At 39.8% G+C, this 19,377-nt stretch overlaps 1 protein-coding gene across 1 annotated transcript; it reads right to left on the bottom strand.

Annotated features, from left to right (window-relative positions):
* Positions 1-462: 462 nt before the first annotated feature.
* LOC119740769 (monocarboxylate transporter 5-like) lies at positions 463-18,887 on the bottom strand. Its single transcript, XM_038216182.1, has 6 exons — positions 18,315-18,887; positions 12,669-12,965; positions 10,790-11,208; positions 9,900-10,125; positions 7,580-7,723; positions 463-5,185 (listed from the first exon to the last, which is right to left on the bottom strand). The coding sequence occupies exons 1-6, from the start codon at positions 18,616-18,618 to the stop codon at positions 4,947-4,949; spliced, it is 1,629 nt and encodes a 542-aa protein (XP_038072110.1). The 5' UTR covers positions 18,619-18,887; the 3' UTR covers positions 463-4,946.
* Positions 18,888-19,377: the final 490 nt, after the last annotated feature.

Raw genomic sequence — 19,377 nt, 5'->3', positions numbered from 1 at the left:
GTTTGAGGCTCAAGGTAGTGGAAGTATATGCCGTTCCGGGGGGTGGGGGTGGGGTGGGGGCACCACCGCAACAAATTCAAATACTCTCTGCGCAGTAAAGAGACGTAAAGCGCCTGACAGAGATGGATCAGCAATTATTTAACAATTTTCAACGTTCTTCTTCTTTTTTTTTTTAGGGGGGGGGGATATTTTGTTGGTCTTTGGGTCAAGCTAAATGTGTATGAGGTATGGGACGGAGTAGTTGCCAAATTCCCATTTAAACCTGGACCTGCCAATGAGGTCCAATGGACCATCATTCCTGGTATTAATAACCCCTGAACGTTAATTGTGCCTAAATTGTTTAACATGCGCACTGAGAATAAAATACAATATTGCCGTCTATGAAAAGAAAATAATGAAAACCAACTCATTTGTGAACCAGCGAATCACCAACCTAAAGGGATTGTACACAGTTCAAACAGATTTACTACAAACGTGTTTGCATTTTTTTATTTTGAACATTGCTGTTATATTATTGATACATTTTTCTAAGCAGCACTTTTTTGACTCGATGAAAACCACGTTTCCATTTCGTGATTTCCACGGTAGGAATGATGTAACGATATCTTAAGAAAAATATAAGTAACCGATTGAGGTAGGTGCTAATTCACTACCACAAGCACCATTAATCGATCAAGATTAACGGAACATCCAAATATTGGAAGCTTAACACTGAACTTGATAACTTAATAATAATCGTATCGTATACATTAATTGTTCTCACGAAACACTTCAGCCCATTCTCACATTATCAGCAAATTCACAATTCTTCCAAAAAGGTCATAAACAAAATGATTAACAATCTAACTTATAAAAACTTCATTACGGATTGTGTTAACAAAAATATTAACACAATAACATTGATTAGGCCTAATGCCATGTTTTTCTGACATAATAATGGAACAAAACAAAATATATATCAACGATACCTAGACTCAAGTTATTTTAAAAGATGACCTCAATTCTTCGTTAATGATGGGATGAGATAAGAAGTCAATGGCTTAAATAAAAAGCAAACGTTGGAATTTAGTTTGTCCCACTCTCCATCATATCATTTCTTTCTCTGATGCTTAAGCAGAATTCTAAAGAATTCTAATTGAACCCGAAATGGAGACACGGGCATTGGAAATCATGGAGAACATTACATAGCCTACATTAACACACACATATTAAAGCGCATATCAGGTGGACGTTTCTGTGTGGGTTTTATCATACTTTTTTATCTTAAGCTGAAGACTATAACGGTATCCCGTTATAGGTTCACGATGTGCACTTACTATGCGGTCTGTGTACATTTCTGATTTGATTATAATCGCATATCAGCCGATTACTCAAACCCATAGCACCTTATCTATCTTTTAAAAAATGTTTAACAATTTAATAACTAACATGAAGTTAAGAAGACCAGTGAGGCAAAAGCAAAAGTAAGAAAACTGTGTAATTTTTAAACAATAATTAGGAATTCCAACGTTTTTTAATGTATGTACGGTTTTATACTAATCGTTTCAAGTTCCTAATTTTCAAACTATACTGGCAATCAATATTGCTTGCTGACTACGTGTTTTGATGGAACTATCATTCAATTTGTACATACATGTATATAATACATGCCATTTTATAAATTTGTTCGCTCAATTCTAAATCAACATAGACCTACTCTTCAACTACATACTTATTAAGTTAGAATCTAAACATAATATAGCGTTTGACTGTTATCGTCAACTAAAATGACCACAGAATATACAAGGATTAAATTTGTGCGTAAGATGGTAATATAATAGTTACATATTTTATATATCACAATTAAAATAAAGGGATACCGTATTTAGCTACTAAATAAATCAACGTGAAACCGATATATGATAAAAACAATCAAGGTTAATTACCTACAATCAAGAAATCTATAATTGTATTTTATTAAAGGATGTTAGATTTACCAACTTTGTTATTTAAAACTATTCTACATGGACATATTGAATAACTTTCTCTTTCTTTCTCTCTATACCTCTACATGTATTTAATAAAATATATTTACACTCGCATATAAATAATACTGTACATAAAAATACACACACACGCGTATGGCTGATTTCATCATGTGTAATTAAAGACAATTGCACTTAAATCGGCAAAAAATGTCCCAAAACTAAAGGCAGATTGGTTTTGGCCTTTACGCTCCAAAAGGTCCCGGGTCAAAATTGACCTGACCTGACACTTTATCCGGGTCAAGATGACACGTTTTCCAGTTCAAAATGACACTTATCCGGGTCAAAATCACACTTTATCCGGGTCAAAATCACACTTTTCTAGGTTACAATGACCCGAAAAATGATGTTGACCATGAAAAGTGTCATTTTGACCCGGAGAATTAAAAGTGTCAGATCAAAATAGGACCCAGATTACTGACCCAGAGTGTGCTTCGATTTGGTTTATGTTAAATTCAATACGGATCATTTAAACAGCATCGAAAAAAATATGTGGTACCAATGTTCATGCATGTTGACCATTTTCTTTTTTTAAAGGCCTAATAGGAATCCCATACAAAATCGCTCTACCCCACTGCTAATGATGTTGATTGTGGCTGATTTCTGTGAGTTGTCGCTGGATAAATATGCAAATGATGTTGATTGTGGCTGATTTCATTGAGTTGTCGCTGGATAAAAATGCAAATGATGTTGATTGTGGCTGATTTCTTTTAGTTGTCGCTGGATAAATATGCAAATGATGTTGATTGTGGCTGGTTTCTTTGAGTTGTCGCTGGATAAATATGCAAATGAAGGGGTGAGCTCGTATCAAGACTAGTAAACCACTAAATTGTGTTTTCCCTTCATTCGAAAACCTGAATTCAGGTGAATTAAAAACTACTCAACGCCAAAAGCCATATAAATATTACATGTATTAGGTACCGCTGTCAGGGTTTTACCCACAAAGGCACGCTTATTGGTCCAACAATAGATTGGTTCCAAACACATCGCTTCATTAAAGATAACCGATACAGCACTGTGAAATCTGATTTTAAGTCCTCTGATGTTTCCATGCAAAATTTAATTACATGAAGCTCGCCTTCCATTTTGTACCAGCGTCTGCAAGAAAACACCTCAACCAATTTCATCTGTTCAGAATTCGAAGGCCGCAGTATTTTCGCTGCTATCAGATATCTTTTCTTATCATGACAGCTGCTTGCTTTGTTACGTAAATCACGCATTTAACAGATAGTTTTAATCTGTGGCTATAACGGACAAACGGACAAGGGCATCTACCTTATTTTCATGTGCACCAACAGGCAACAGGAAAAATTAAACCGGCATTCAATAGCTGTAGACGTAAATTATATATCACGGAGGAAGGAATAGAGAAAGTTGCCTGAAAATAACGTATCATACCTTAAAGGGTTCATAATAATGAGGATTCTAAAGCCAATATAATGTGATATAAAACTGACTGTAGTTTAGACTAAAATTCGATTTTAAATGATGAATGAATAATTTAACTTGAAATGCAGCAGGACAAGAAAACTGGCCCTCATAAGTTCCTGTTGATCTGACCATGACAACCCACACGAACTTCCTTTGTCGTGATTTTATCTACCTCTGAATACAATGCATGCACGGCTGTGGTCACCATCATAGGACCTGGATACAGGAAACGGGTGCCCGTTGCACAATTCCACTGGTCCTTTGGACATCTGATATTTTAGCATACAAAGGGTTCGAAAATACACATTGTAATATTACAAACCAGCAAAGAATGCTGCCTTCTGTGCAGGTGTCCTTGCTGAGCAGATGTAGCCTTTTGTTTTGAACACCTGCATAATTATACTCCACTAGGAGATGACTTTCACATGCATGCTTGAAAACAAATGGTTGGTATAGCTAGTCAACGATTATCAGATTATACTGGCCGTCAATTCCCGTATCGTTTCAAAGGCTCTATGTTTGGCTTTATGTAACAAGTACAAGGCAACTTTGTCATGTATCACATTGATGATTACACCTATGTATTATTGTAACCATTAAGTATGAATTATGAGGTATTTGACAAACAGTGAGGTATTTAATTATAACTAGACTTATCAAGCTCTCTCTCTGTAGCCAATATACTATGACCGCGTGATTCCATGAATTATATCGTGGTCTATTAGGAACTATATCATCCGAACTTGTGCTTTAAAGCAATCAATATTTGATATATGTTGATACTATTATAGTATCAATAGTGAGGTATTTATTAATGGCTTGCGAAATCCAATTCTTCTAGAAGCCAAAATACTCAAGCAGCATCAGGCAACACATTAACAATAATTTGCTTTTTACGGAAGCTTTTCGAACTTGCGATTTCCAAGCAGCATTTCCTGCCAGCCAGAGCTGTCAATTGGCAGGCACTTGTGGTGTATAGTAGCCTAACATAGGCTAATATAGTGAAACAAAACCTATTACGACAATACTCTAACCGAATGACGAATGAAAAAACTATAGAAACTTATCTTAGAAATGCCATGCAAGTGTGAAAGGCCTGAACTCCTTATTGAGAACTCGCTTCTCAACCGAGTACACATGCACATTCACAGTGTTTATTTTGTGCGACAATCGTAAGGAAGCATGATTCTGGTGCATTTCTTGGCAAGTGACGAGCTTGCCTGATTTATATCTTCACTATATAATTATTAACACCTCATGTGGTATAACGCCACGCCACCTAGACTGTAGTGAAAATGATATATACACTCCAACCAGGACGACTTACACACTACATTCCTATTTGACATGACGCTTTTCCTTTTCCAGAGGGTGTATTTCTCAATGCAATTGATAAAGGAATATCGCTCGCAAAATATCCTACGCCGAGAACTTCATCAGTTACGAAAGTTAAACTACGAGAAACTCAGTTGGATAACCGACGAAACAGACTCAGACTACCCACACGTACTCCTCCACAATTTCGTCGCCATCTTCTACGTCGCCTTCTTCTCTAGTGCTGGTGGTAGCCATGGAGGAACTGCTGTCGTTCTTCGTGATGACCTGCGGTATCCACCCCTTGCGCTTCTGGACGAGAGGGATGGCAATGGTGAGAAGAGTCGCGATGATGAACATGCCTCCTCCCACGTAGAACGCAATGTCGAACTTCTGTGTGTAGTCATAAGCCGCTCCTGTAGAGGGGAAAAAAACTTGAATCTTGAAAAAAACAACCATGCCGACTCTTAAACAATTCGATAGAACAAAAATCGGTAATGATAAGCTTGATGGGCAATATAAAAACAGATATTTATTGAACGATTGTTACAAGCGACAAGGCGTCTACAATCTTAACTTGACATTAATTTTGTTTGAGTGAAAGCTTAGGGTGGAACTTGAAACTGTTTGAGGCTTAAGACACAGGGACGTGTGTTGAAAATCATTTGAACATGAATGGAGTCAAATTCAAACTCAACGTCGGTTTAAATGGCAACGCATTTATAAATTTACAAGAGGATCACGCAAACAACAAAATAATTGAGTTAAACTGACAATATTACAACTCTAATACAAAGTTATTGTTTTAAAATGATGATAAATACAATTTTAAAAAGGCTTATCGTTTGCATTTAAAAGTTTGCCTAACTGGAAATCAGACGTCTAAAATGTAAGAAGTGAGTGCAACATAAAAAGTTTCAGAAATCGTTCCTTGTTTTATATTGTACCTGGAAGGAACATCCGAATTTTCGAAATCCCAAACTATTTGCTTGGCCGAAAGTTCAGGCAGATTCTAAACCGCGGTCTATTAAACTAAATTTAAATATCCCTCCTTATCAGTCAAGAGCCGACGTCAGCTTATAAAGTCGTGGACTTTGGTACCCCTACCCACTCAGATAATTTAGTTATCTTTGTTGGTCAAATAGTGACGTGACACGAAGAGACCTGTTTATATGGAAGTTTCAAGTGCCCTGAAAAAAACAAGTGACGCAGCGAATAAACTCGCAGCAGAAGGACGACTTTTCTTTTTGACAACAGCAGCAAAAAATAACTGTGGAGTAACTGTTAAGGTATTTTCTACAACTTGTGTCCGTTTGTTCATTTTTTTCTTAGCGGGAATGTGGGTTATCAGTGTTTTGAAGAAAACATAATTAGAGATGACTATGGAAGAATCTCAGGGTGGACGAACTGTTCGTTCATAGCTCCCTGCCATGTTGTGGCATGACTTGATCGACTTTTGTCCTCTGTCGCGGGGTTTTTAATCAGTTTCGTAATCAGTTTTATTTGCTCAGTATTGCGGTTGTTAGTAAATAACAACTCAATGTAAATAGGACGGGGGTTTTACACTCTGCTTTGCAAACAGGTGGTTTTGGGCGCTATTGTTAATTGCACGCTCTTTGAACCATTGGTCGGACTTTGAAACGGGACACTGGTATCTCTCTCTCGCAAGATGATATTTCCCCCCTTTGTTCCAGAAATGCAAATATCAGATTTATTTATGGCTCAGGAACGTAAAATCCGTAAGCATGCAATCTTTAAAATTCCCGACGTCTATATAAATGTGTTGCCAATACGTGCCTTTTTCTCAAAGTAGCTTTTCATGATGTCAGTTAAGATATTGCTGATGTTGATTTGATGATTGACAATGAAACTCAAACAATTATAGCATTGTTACCACAGCACATTATCGTCTTTCTGAGCATTTGTACTGAGTCATAGTTTTTTTTTAACAAAGTGTCAGCAAATATGAAATAGAATTCATATACACAAAGTAACTACCCGTTCGATTGTAACAGTTTCCGTTGTTATAAAATGTGTACTGAAATGATAGAATTTTATAAGAAGTATAGACTTCTAAAAGGAGTGAGTAAAAAAGAAGGAAACCCAAATGGCAGGACCAATTTTTGAATGAAGTTTTGCCTGTAGCACTTTCAAAATCAAGGATATGAAAGCCCAATCAATGAGCTTTTTTTGTAATTTTTGTCGTTATTATATCATGTTTTTATGTAATCCAGGGCCCCCAGGGAGAACAGTTCACTGACAACTGATGGGGCTACCCTGGTAAAATAACACGAAATAAATAGATAAATAAATAAAAAGTTTTCTTTTAGTACACGAATCATTCAAATCAGTCATTCATGTACTTTTTAAGTTCAAAAGGTAAGTGTTCTTTCAGTAAAACGAAAACCAATTCACATGCATCCCTATATGAAAATTGTTTTTGTTTTGCTGAGAAAAAAAACTTTAGTTTTTTTGTGATCCGTGGACAGAAATTTAAACGGAGGTTTTGTTTAAAATTCCTGAAGAGTACATGAGTGATTTGAATGATTTTTGTACTAAAAGAAAGCTCATTGATTGGGCTTTCATATCCTAGATTTTGAAAGTGCTACAAACTTCATTCAAAAATTGGTCCTGCCATTTGGGTTTCGTTTTCTTTTTTCTCACCCTGTACAATCCTACTTACGCTATAGTAAAAATAGTTCTTTAATGCAAGTGTACGAATGGCATTTACGTTTAATTCAGCCCTTCTTCCTCTGAAAATCAGCAAAGCCGCACCCCCCCCCCATCAAAAAAGTGCAGAAAACACGTACCTGCCACGGTGGGTCCGACTGATATTCCTACGCCGGCTCCGAGTAACGTGAAAGTCCACGACTCCGCTACAATGTTGCTGCCGAACAAATCCATACACGCCTTGAACAGCATGCTGTTAACCACCCCAGTGCAAAGACCAACAACTACAGGAGAAAAAAAGAATAACAGGAAAAATGAGTTTTTTTAGAGGCGACTCGAGGCACAACAAAGTCTTCTTTTTGCAATGGCAGACTTGAGTTCCGCAGTCATGTATATGCGACGGCAAACATCGAATCATCAAAATAAAATGATGTTTATTTAAAAGTTGGTGTATACGTGCTTTTTGGGTGTGGCACCTTGTAATCAATTAATTAATTTCAACTTTTGAATGAAGAGCAGGAATAGTGTGCGCAATTTCTGAAATGAAGTGCGCCATTTAAAACAGCCTTTTTAAACTGTATAAAGGCCTACCTGCAAAAACAAACCAGCAAATTTAATTGTTACAGGACATAATAGGCCTATTCCCTTAAATTTCGTTTGGGAAAAGAAAATCTAAATTAAAAAAACACGAATATACAAACTTTAACAAATCTAGGCTGAAACGTTTGCATAAAATCAAACTTCGGTTTTGCCATTCCCGGGTACAAATAATATTCGTTATAAGGATCAGGACAGTGAAAAGTGTCGACGCGTGGGTAAATCAGGTCTTTAAAAAAGTGTTATAAACCGACCGACTAGTCACACATTCGCTTGGTGTTACTGAAATTCTGCCAACTCTACATCTGTTGTGTTCAAGCATGAATCATGAATGGGAACCACTGACAAATAGGAACAATTATATGTTCAGTTGGTCAAATCGTTAGTGAAAGCTTTTCCTGAAAACATTCCAAATCAGTTGACAAACTATAAAACGTTAATAATGTGTGAGTCAAGATTTCGTCTGTACAGGAAACGAGCGAATTTCCGTCAACAAGTTAAGGCGGCGGATTCTTCCTGTCATCGTACAAGTTATTTCTCTAGATGAAATCCGATTTCTGTCAGCATGAACGGTTTTTGCCTTCACTGCGCCGTTTGACACCCCCACCCAATGTATATTTTTTTCTCGGTCAATTTCAACTTTTCAAGGAGATCTCCGCACGGGGTCGCGGTAATTACACAAAGATATTCACCCGACCTTGGTTACCACAAACACACCGAAATCCTCACTGATAATAAAAACATATTGTCCCTTAACGTTCGATACTCCAAAATGAATACAGCAATCAAATGGATGCAGCCATACTGAGTGTCCCAGCCCAAATACCCAAGGCTTTGCCATATTTGTGCATGCAAGGAACCGGTAAACCGAAATCCAAAACTAGAAATTGTGGTGTTTTTTTTCCTTATTGAAAAGTTCTAACTATTTTTCACGTCAAACTTTGGCCTGTGCCGATTTTTTTCTTTAAAAATATATGATCTGTGATTTTTTTTTTAACAAGGCGGCAATGCACACGTTCCCTACTTTGCGGCTGTAACAACAATATTTCACGGTGAGCGCGCTACGGGACAGAGCCGGCAGACAGCCTGCTCGTCTCCGCGCTCACGTGTTTTTAGTTTGCCTCTCTTAGCTGGAGACGTAAAGTTAAATCTGAGGAAACGGGAATTGGGGACTCCTTTCTCAAATTGACAGAAGGGGAAAGGGTCAGAGATGAGTGTACCACTGCACTTTTCTTAGGGTCATGCGGCGAAGTGGCGCGATCGTTTGGGGGGTAACACAGTTCATCAGATTTCAATCTCAGATTTGCGCCAAAGTAACATTCTGTGTCGATAATGATGACATCGACAACTGACGAAAGGACATAGTCATTTTGTTTTTTCTTACAAGTGAATGAGGTTTCGCAATGCATTAAAAATATGAGGAAGCAATGATAAGCTCCACTGTGTGCGTCAAAAGGAAAGATCAACAGTTACCGTTGTAGCATCCTGTATTTCTGAGATCTATTTATCCTGAATAGAGGGACTGCATTTTTTGGCTCAGTCGCAAGCTTCGATACGAAATATCTTTTTTTTTTTATAATGAGAATTTTATTTACAGGGAAACTCCAACGCATAATATGACCGTGACCGACCTGGATGAGGTGTATTGCATTTCGTACAAAGCCAGAATCCTCAAATTCACCACATACTGCGTATAGGTTTCAAACATTACATTCAAGCCCACATACAGTAAAAGTAACTGATCTCAGTCGTCGATTCCGAAATTCTCGACAACCACCTGTTAATGAGTAATCTGAAAATGATTATATTCTACCAACCAAAAAACAGAGAAGGCAAAAGCGAATGCAACAACCGCCAGCTTACCAATCGAGAAGGCGTACATTCCGTTGATGGAATTGATCAGGAGAAGACAGAACGTAGCCACAGCCATGACAGCGGTACAGACTGGGTAGACGTAGATACTCTTGATCGGCAGGTAATCGCCGAAGAAAGCCGAGCCGGACCTCCCGATAAGATCAGCCACGCCCATCATGGTCAGGATGAAGCTGCCCTTCGCTTCTTCGATGCCTATCGTCGTCATGAATTTGATCTGAAAGGAAGATAAATGCCAATTTACAGGGGAATAACTTACTTAGTATGGCAGACATGGGTGATTCCATTAGTTTCGTTTAATACTTTTTCAATACACTATGTGAGCGAAGTAAAATTAAGTTGTACCAACAATATGACCATGCATGGTTGTGGCACAAAACAAGTGCTGTAAGAGGCCGAAAGTAGTCGGCGGCTAAGACCGAATAAAGTGTGGGTGTTTTGGGATTTAATGCCCGGGCAGTTTATTCGGAAATAATTTGCCCAAATCTATACTAAGCAAGGGCGGATCCAGGGGGGGCCAACCGGGGCCATGTCCCCCCCCCCCAAAAAAAAAAAACCCCAATTTGTTGTTTAAGTGACGTCGCCATAAAAGCAGGCACGTACTGCGTACACCACCATCTTTGCCTCCACAAGAAAATGGTTAAAGTGGTCAGAAATTGCCTCAGATTGCACCACAGAGCATCTAGAATCCAACAAAAACTTCAGGACCATTATAAGCGGGCCCTGAACCCCACGCCGTATTTTTTGGACCCACTTTTTTGTGGCCCCTTCCCCCCAAAAAGTTGTGTTCTGGATTCGCCCTTGATACTAGGGGGTGGAACAATCCATGTCTTTTGAGAAAAACATCCAAGAATTGAAATGAAAGTGTTCAAAGTAATTACCATGTTAACAAAGGGAAAGATAAGCGACAGGTTCATAGCAATATTGGCCAAGAACCAAAGGACGATCCCCGGCGCCTTAAAAGCTTTGATGAAGTTCCCGAGGTTCTGTTTCAGCGTGTGCTTCTTGTGATCTATATGCTGGTACTCGGACCCCTGGCCCCCACCGCTCGGCCCTGACTCACTGCCCCCTGACGACTCGCCAGCGATGCCGCTCGTCGATTCTTTCCTCATCAGCTTCTGCAGATGGCGCTCGCGTTCCATCCTGGCGATCATGTCCGCGTACTTTTGGGGAGGCGGCCTGAAGGTGATTGCACTGAGCATCCCGATGACGAACAGCCCGCCAGCGCAGACCTGGAAGGCGCCCCGCCAGCCGATGACGTTCGATAAGTACTCCAGACCGGGATTCAGAGTTAGGGAACCTGCAAAGGAACAGACCAAAACAATCAGACAAAATGATCACTTGTTTTGTGAAGACGAAAATGGCTAGAAAATGTATGAGCCTCACAAGCCGTGCTGATGGGAACCCTTTGCATGACTTGCTCCGTGTAGGCCCATGATTATGATGGACATTGTATGCAAAGACGAGCCCTCTTTCAGATATAGCACGTCCATTTTGACCCATTTTGGTATAAAAGATTAAATGCATACAGTCAATGAATGGGAGGTTTGCGGTAACACCATGTGAACGATAGTTGTGTGGTTCTGAGAAGAACCAGTTGGTTTAACTCGACGTTTCGAACAGTAGCTCCGCTCGGCATCAGTCGTCAGGTTAGCGAACAGGACAGTCTTCCCAAATCACTTTATAGTGAGATACACAAAGTGGGTTAGTGTAGAAAGTTTGTCTCTTAACACATAATTTCCCCAGTTCAACAATTCAATGGAAATGAAATTAACTTTCAGCAACTTTATTTATTTAGCATTTTATGTAGGCCAACATTCTTTCAGTAACAAAAGACACATTTCATCCTGATTGAAGGTTTTTTTTATACACATTTGCTTTTCCAAAAGTTAATTCCCTATGGTCTGTGCGAAAGGACATAAAATGGACAAGAAAAGTTGAAAAACAACCATCGAATTAAATCGATGTCACTCATAATTTGCCTCAGGGTGAACTCCCTGAAAGGACAAATTGGCAATCAAGGCTTCGCGCATATTATTTTTCCCCAGATCCATCGCAACAGGTTTATCACTTCTACACTTCCAAAATTAGGTTTTCCTAGAATCGCCAGGCGCCGCGCGCACGGTATGGCTGGGACGAGGCAGCAGACTCACACACACACAAGACATCTACTAGTCTACCGTGAGTCACGGTGCGTGGCCAATGGCCGATGAGTGCACTTTCTCGACGGCATTTTATTCCACAAATCTAAGTAAACGTGGCATCGGACATCGGTTGTGCTTGTTAGAGAATGGGCAGTATTTGATACATTCGAAATTACCAACCCCGCCCTAAGATCGTTTGACTACTTTAATGCTCAAGATCCAGCGGCGGGTCCGGGTTCGGCTGAAGAGGGCATGTTAGATGCTTAGAGGGGTGGGGGCGGGGAGGAGGGGGCTGGGGGTAGCAGGCATGTGCTATTTTTTCTGCTATTTTCCTTTTTTTCCAGCCAAAGGGTGGGGGGGGGGTAATGTTGAGAATTCGTACCTTGAATAATTTTGGGCAATCCTCAAATAATTGACAGCAGATGTGGGTGACAGTAACAAATTATGAACATAAAATAAAATACGAAAGAAAATGTCTTCTCTTGAACTATGCGTCTAGGCAACTGTAGCACATTATGGTGAACTTATGTTGACGTTTCTTTTTTTTATTTCATGCTTTTCCGAACTTTGTTAACCTTTCAGACAGGAAGGTAAACTAGACACAAGGCCTCCTTACCGACGCTCCAGCCCAGGGTCGCGAAGCACGTGGACCGGGCGCTGTTCTTCCGCGGGAAGTAGGCCCCGACCAAGTTGAGGGAAGTGTTGTCGATGAAGTTACTCCCAACACCGAAGAGCAAGCTATAGGTTAGAAAGAGGAGATGTGGATGAGGAACGAAGCTGGAGACGAGCAGGCCGCCGCTGCACAGGAGAACACCGATGATGGTGATAAGACGGTGGCCGAAGCGCTTGAAGAGACAGGTGGAGAACGGGGAGGCGGCGAACATGATACCGAACGCTAGGGAACCGATCCATCCTGTTACAGAACAAAAAGTTAAGGAAGAGCATTAGGTTTTGTGACGAGGTTTTGTAGTACATGCATATCAGAAGAAATATGCAGTCTGAACACACACTAGTATGTCTAGTCGATCTGAACCCGACAATCTCGGATTAGGACATTATTTGAGTGGCTCATAAGTCAGTAAGTCTCAGTGTGAGATGACAAGATGCTAGCTCTTTGGATAAAAAAACGACAATAATGCCACGTTCCTTCCCTATCCATCTTAAGCTTAGACGGACCAAAAAAAAATGACGATGACTAGAGAAGGCTAGTCGAAACGTTGAGACCAAAGACAAGTTCTTTTAGAACCAAGCAGAACTGTTCTTATCGGAACTAAAACTACTTAGCGAAAGTAGATAATAAGCAGGACAGGTTCTTATCGGAACTTAACATCTGAGCGACAGTAGTTATTACCACATGATGTTACCGCAAACCGAAACGATACTTAACAATTAACGTAGTCTTTATTGATCATAATTATCTGGAGTTATTTATTGATTAAATAATTGATGACATTGGTTTAATAATCGAGCTGTGTGTGATCCCACAGATTATCCTTCTCATTTGGGGAAACAAGTGCGGGGAATACATTCCGAAGTCTTGCTGTAGTTTGGGTTTGCATTCAATGACACCCGTCTCGCGTATAATACAGGTTTACAAGAAAGCTAAGTTTCCAGGCTTGTATTTATCTGTAACATTTTAATGGTGTTTTTCTTTCCTCTTTTTCTTCGGTTATTGTCATGCCTGGCAGCTTATAGCTGTGTGTGTTATACCCGTGAGAATTGAAAAATGATTTTATAAGTTTGTGACTGCAACGGAAATGCCACCTGTTATACACGCAAGTGACGCAACTACCATCTGTACGAGTATAATCACTGTTGACGCATGGTCGAGCCATGGAGCTATGGTCGAACTTGCCTAGATTTGCTTAGCGCCGTTACAAGGGGTACGGTTAATGTTTACTTTAGCCACGCCAAATAATCGTTGTGTCCGATGGAAGTTGGTTGGCAACGCACAAGTGTCAAACCGACGTGCATGCATGCATGCAACGCGTTGATGCTCAGTCAAATGATACAAATCAACGAAATATGAGCGAACATATCATGATTCGTGATTGTATGCAAATAATAGTCTTTCGATGTCGCGGTTTGTGAAACATTATGCGGTTAAGAGAAATCCGATACAAAAGATATGACACAATACAATTTGCATTGCAAAAGGAATTCCCTGCTATATATAGCAATTTCTTTTATAGTATAGTCAATTACCACTGATGCGCAGCGTCAGTCTGCTTTCGGACCTAACTTCCCTTTAAAAAAAATCCTCTAGAGCCATAGAAAAGACTGAATTTCATTTTATTAATCATCAGGACTTGATTAAACACAATTTAGGGAAGAAAATTCACTTCTGGGGGAAAATGAAAATGTAAAATTCCCTCCAGGATTCGAACCTGGAACCTCCAGCATTCGGACCGGCGATTTAACCCAGCAGGTAATATAGCGAAATCACGTGGAATATAAACTATAAGAACTTATTTCGAAAAAGTTGACATATTTAGTTGTTTACGTTATATGTTTCACGCCTGCTTATTACGGTAAATTACTTTACCGAGAGGCAAAACAAACACTGCATCCGGTAACATTGCGAAATACTTCAAGACGCCAAAAGTACTTTGTCACAAATGAAAAAAAGTTGGGCAACATTTTCTCCTGTTTGTCGAAATTACTTATCGAAATTTAGTGATCTTACCCATCCATCAAACAAAACACCTGACTATTATTAATGAGAGATTAATGTAAGCCACTTTTTATATCACACTTCTATCATCAATGATTGACATGTCAACAGAACCGCGTTCTTAAACTTAGCAAAGCTGAACATATTATAGCGGACTACATGACGCATTGTGTTAATTTGATACCATTTTGAAGTAAACTGATCGAAGGCATCGATTTCGCAAATTTAGGACGCCAGGGCCATTCTACACTTGGTTTCTAATGATCGAATTTTTTTTCCAAATATTTATCACGTAACAGAACAAGACCGTTTGACATCGGTTTGTTTGTCAGTTTGCTTGCTTTTTTGTTTGTTTTTAATGCATAGTGTATTTGAATGTATATCAGTTAGACGGTACGCCGGTGGAGCATGGGTGGAGCAAAGTTGTACGCTTTCGCAACCGACCAGCTGATGATGCAATCACACTTTCCCTTCGCCTACCCTGCCTGGAGCGCTGATAGGGTTCATGCATTATTCCTCCCCATTCGATCACAAACAGCCTCCCTCGCTTCACAGCACACCAACAACGTTCACACGGGCGAATTAACACAACAAAACGTGCCAATTGTCGGCGCCTTTTCTTGTCGTAACACAGTTGAACTTTATTTGCTCTATATGGACCATAGAACAAGCCAAACCGTGTTTACGATATTATATACCGGTCACTTGTAAAGCCATTATGATTTCCTGTACGAAACATGTAAAGGCAGAATTGAGCAGAAACTGGGAGTAGTTGTTTGGATTTTAAAATTGTGAATTAAAAACTTGGGGTTTGAAATGTCGTCAAAAGTAATTGGTGTGCACACCATGGAGATATAATATCTGTGGGCGTGGATCTGTGTCAAATTTCACTTTCTAAATATTATTTGTCAGTACGACAATGATGGAATGACAAACAAAAACATGGAACAAGAAGAAGGGGCCGTTCCACTCCGGTTTAAACAATACTGTTTAATTACTTATTAAATTGAAAAGCCATTTCATTGATAACCAGCCAGGTTGTTTTATTTGGTTAGTCTCATCCTGTTGAATGGGTGTATAATTATACAATCACTCGTCAGCTGTTGTTCATCTGTTACGCAGGCATGGCTTATAGAAAATGCACATACCCGTATTTGCATTATTGGTTTTCAAGCAGCACGTATTGCATCCGGATTATCACTTGTTTCGCAATCGCAAAAGGACGGCCCGAAATCATTGGACAAAAAAATGCATTTTCTAGTGCCATTTCGGTTTTGAAATACGATGTACATCAAATACATCTTTAAAAAACGAGGGAGTTCAAATGTAGGAAAAAAATCACCTGAAGAAATATACTACCACTGTAACACTTTGATATTACAAGTGATTATACCGTAGGCTGTACAGGTGCAAACATACTACGCTTTTGTTTTATAGTGAACTGTATGCGGATTTCAAGACGGAAGGAACAGGGGAAGGCCATAGTTAGGACAGATTCAGCCTTTTTTTCTCCCAAACACAAGTCTAGTACTGTCATCTGCAGGGCGTGTCTACAGGTACCATACTCAATTGCTCCAAAATACCCGTATTATTTCTACCCGCAAACACATGGGTGGTAGCGAATGTGTGGCTTTGTGGTGCCCTGGAAATACCACCACGAAACGCGTGCAGTTTGTCTGAACATTGTGGCTCGGGATTTCGGATTCAAACCGTCTTGTAATGGAACACTCTTTCTCTCTGCGAAAACAGGTGCAAATAAGCTCCTTTCTTGACCCGCCATAGGGTATCAAACTTTTTCATCATTAAATGTATAGTATTTTTACGGGTACCCAACCGATTCCATTTAGCACATGAAGGCATCTTGTACCGGCACATTGAGCATAAGGTCAGGCAAGGTTTGTTGCAATACTGAATATCCTCGCTAGTAATAAAAGTATTGCATCATTTCTCGCCACGCGCGTACAGCATGCAGGCTTTGACGCCCCTCAATGCGCGCCGTGTGATCGAGGGGTGTACTTTTTGCGGGATCGGCGTGATTGTGCGTGGGAAAACGGAGCTCATAATCAATACTATGCTATGTTAGTATGCAACATATTTATTTCTTTTATACCCAAAATAATCACACCGCCATTGTTAATAATACACATGTATTGGTATTGTTTCCCACTTTTGAATCGTTTCATTTTGTGTACTGCAGGTTGCTTCCACGGCAGAAATGGCTTCTCAATTTCTGAAGTTTACAACAATTGAGCTAAAACTTCAGCCATAATTTTTTGGTGAAATACCATTGTAGGCGTTCTGATAACTCCACATTTGTTGTGATACCATGTCGAGCTGAATATCCCAGGGTCTATTTACCGAAGATTTCCATACAATAGAGTTTAAGAAAAACAGGCTGACCTGACTGTGCAGCCATTCATTCATTAATGATAAACCCGCATCCGATCGCAGACATAAACAAAATGCACGCATGTTTATGACTTTTGTACTGACTGGAAATGAACTATGAGGGTCAATTTACCATAGAGATTTCAGCTTCCTTTTTTCGCCATTGTTTGAATATTATACGGGGAATTTGAGTACAAATTGCTCTTATACCAGGCAAAGCTGATGATATTTATATGATGCCCAATTAGCATTGATGCATATGCACTAAAACGACATGCCTTCAGTTCTCTGACCCTGACATGGGTATACTTCGGTCAGGCAGATTGTTTATCTCTGTTGACCAGCAATTACTATCGGATGGCCTTTCGATCTTTAATACCCTATTAGCACTTGGCCTGTTTCGGTCACGTTCGAAGTTTAAAATGGGTTGATCGTGATCAACATGGTCACACCGTGGTCAGTCTACTAGGCCAACGAACTTGGTAACCTATTCGGTACTTGATTTTAACTGAAAAAAGGGAACAATAATAAAATTAATATGAAATAGTCGTATGTTTTTGACGAGCTGATGGGCAAATTACGTAAATATTTGTTGACAGATTTTACAAAACACGGGAAAATGCTATTTGGAGAAAATGAATTTGATATTTCACTTTTGCCGACGTGGAAAATATCATTAACGATATCATAAATTGAATATTAATTTCGTTTAAAACACATAGAAAGAGGTGGTACTGGGATGCTGTTTTGTTTCAATATTATGGTAAAAACTGACGTCTGTGTATAAACCTCAATATGCAAATTAGAAATTTGTTGCAATCGATACTCATGGCCTTACTTGACGTTTTAATATTCAAAACCAAATTATGAAAATGAATAGGATACGGCAAACGAATTACTGACTGGATTGACCTGAAACATACAAATCTAAAAAAATAGTGCGGCCTAACGTACGCGTTGCGAACTTAACCAGTCCTTCTTCGAGGCAAAATGACGGATCGAGGTACAAGAAAAAACAGATGGAGGAATCATCATGATCATGCAGAGCTCAAAGTGGTATGAGTGGGAAGTTGGAAAGGATTTAAATTCACTTCCATTTCCGAGATTGCGAGAATTTATTCAGGACTGTCAGGGTATGATACATTCAAAATCGATGAAGACGAAAAAATATCGATGATGAACAAAAAAAACTATACGCACCGACTTCCAGGTCGCTGATTTCAAACTCCTTCTGCAGTTTGATGAAGATGACACCGAAAGCGCTCAGGATGCCCGTGACTGGAGTGATGATCAGGAATGTGCAGAAAGTCACCAGCCAGCCCCACCTGTTCTTCACCTGCAGTTGTTCCGAGTTGAGGGCCTCCACGATACTGTGGCGCACCCTCCTCGGGTACTTGGTGGCCATTGCCTCCACGATACTATGCCTGATGCGGGAGGGGTATTCCGACTGGAAGGCATCCGCAAAACTCGCCCTCACCCTTCGAGGAAACCTGATCGCGGACATGGTGATGAGAGTACGTGTTCGATCGCACAAAAAGACAAAATTCACGGCCAACAAATCAACGAATTTGCTCTCAAGTTCAACATAAAGTCACAGCACAGTGTTCAACAATCTGCAACATTTGTGGCAACTTTGCGGTACAACAAAACAGCTCTTTGCGATAAGCTCCTCTCACAAAGACTACCCCGCTTGGCCATACATCCCGTGCATTTAAAACCGCGATCAGCTGTTTCACTTGGCAGTTGCAACATACTCCACCGATGATTGCAACACTCCCAGGCATAGGCTTTCCCTGTCATTCCGGATGACCTCACAATTATTCATGGTTCCCTGTCACAACACGCGTCAACCCATGACTTTGCAACGCAGCACACCAGCGGAAAAGGTAAACAATCTCGCAGCAATTATGATAATTTATCATGCATTATGCTGACGTCACGGGGTGCCCGTCTCTGGATAGCCAATCAGTGACCTCGTCTTCCCTGTTGTTGGGAGCTGACAGGCCCTAGATCTGTTTACGTATTCATCATTGTTTGTTCAGGAGCCGTTGTGCGATTGGGAAATCCTCCGTCATGTGACTGACTGATGAAGTTCTTTGTTAACACACACTAAACCGTGACAGAAAAAATCAAGTGCCCCTACCGAGCCTGACGCCAATTAATAGGACGGGCGAATAAACAACTACATCGGTGAATGAATCGTGAATTTCAATCAGATAACCAAAAGTCTATCAATTAAATTTGCATCTGGTAAACAGTAAAC

The sequence above is a fragment of the Patiria miniata genome, unplaced genomic scaffold (genome assembly GCF_015706575.1).
Source record: "Patiria miniata isolate m_02_andy unplaced genomic scaffold, ASM1570657v1 HiC_scaffold_5, whole genome shotgun sequence".
NCBI lineage: Eukaryota > Metazoa > Echinodermata > Asteroidea > Valvatida > Asterinidae > Patiria > Patiria miniata.
The sequence above is the reverse complement of the archived record's forward strand: the minus strand, read 5'-3'. Positions and strand labels throughout refer to the sequence as shown.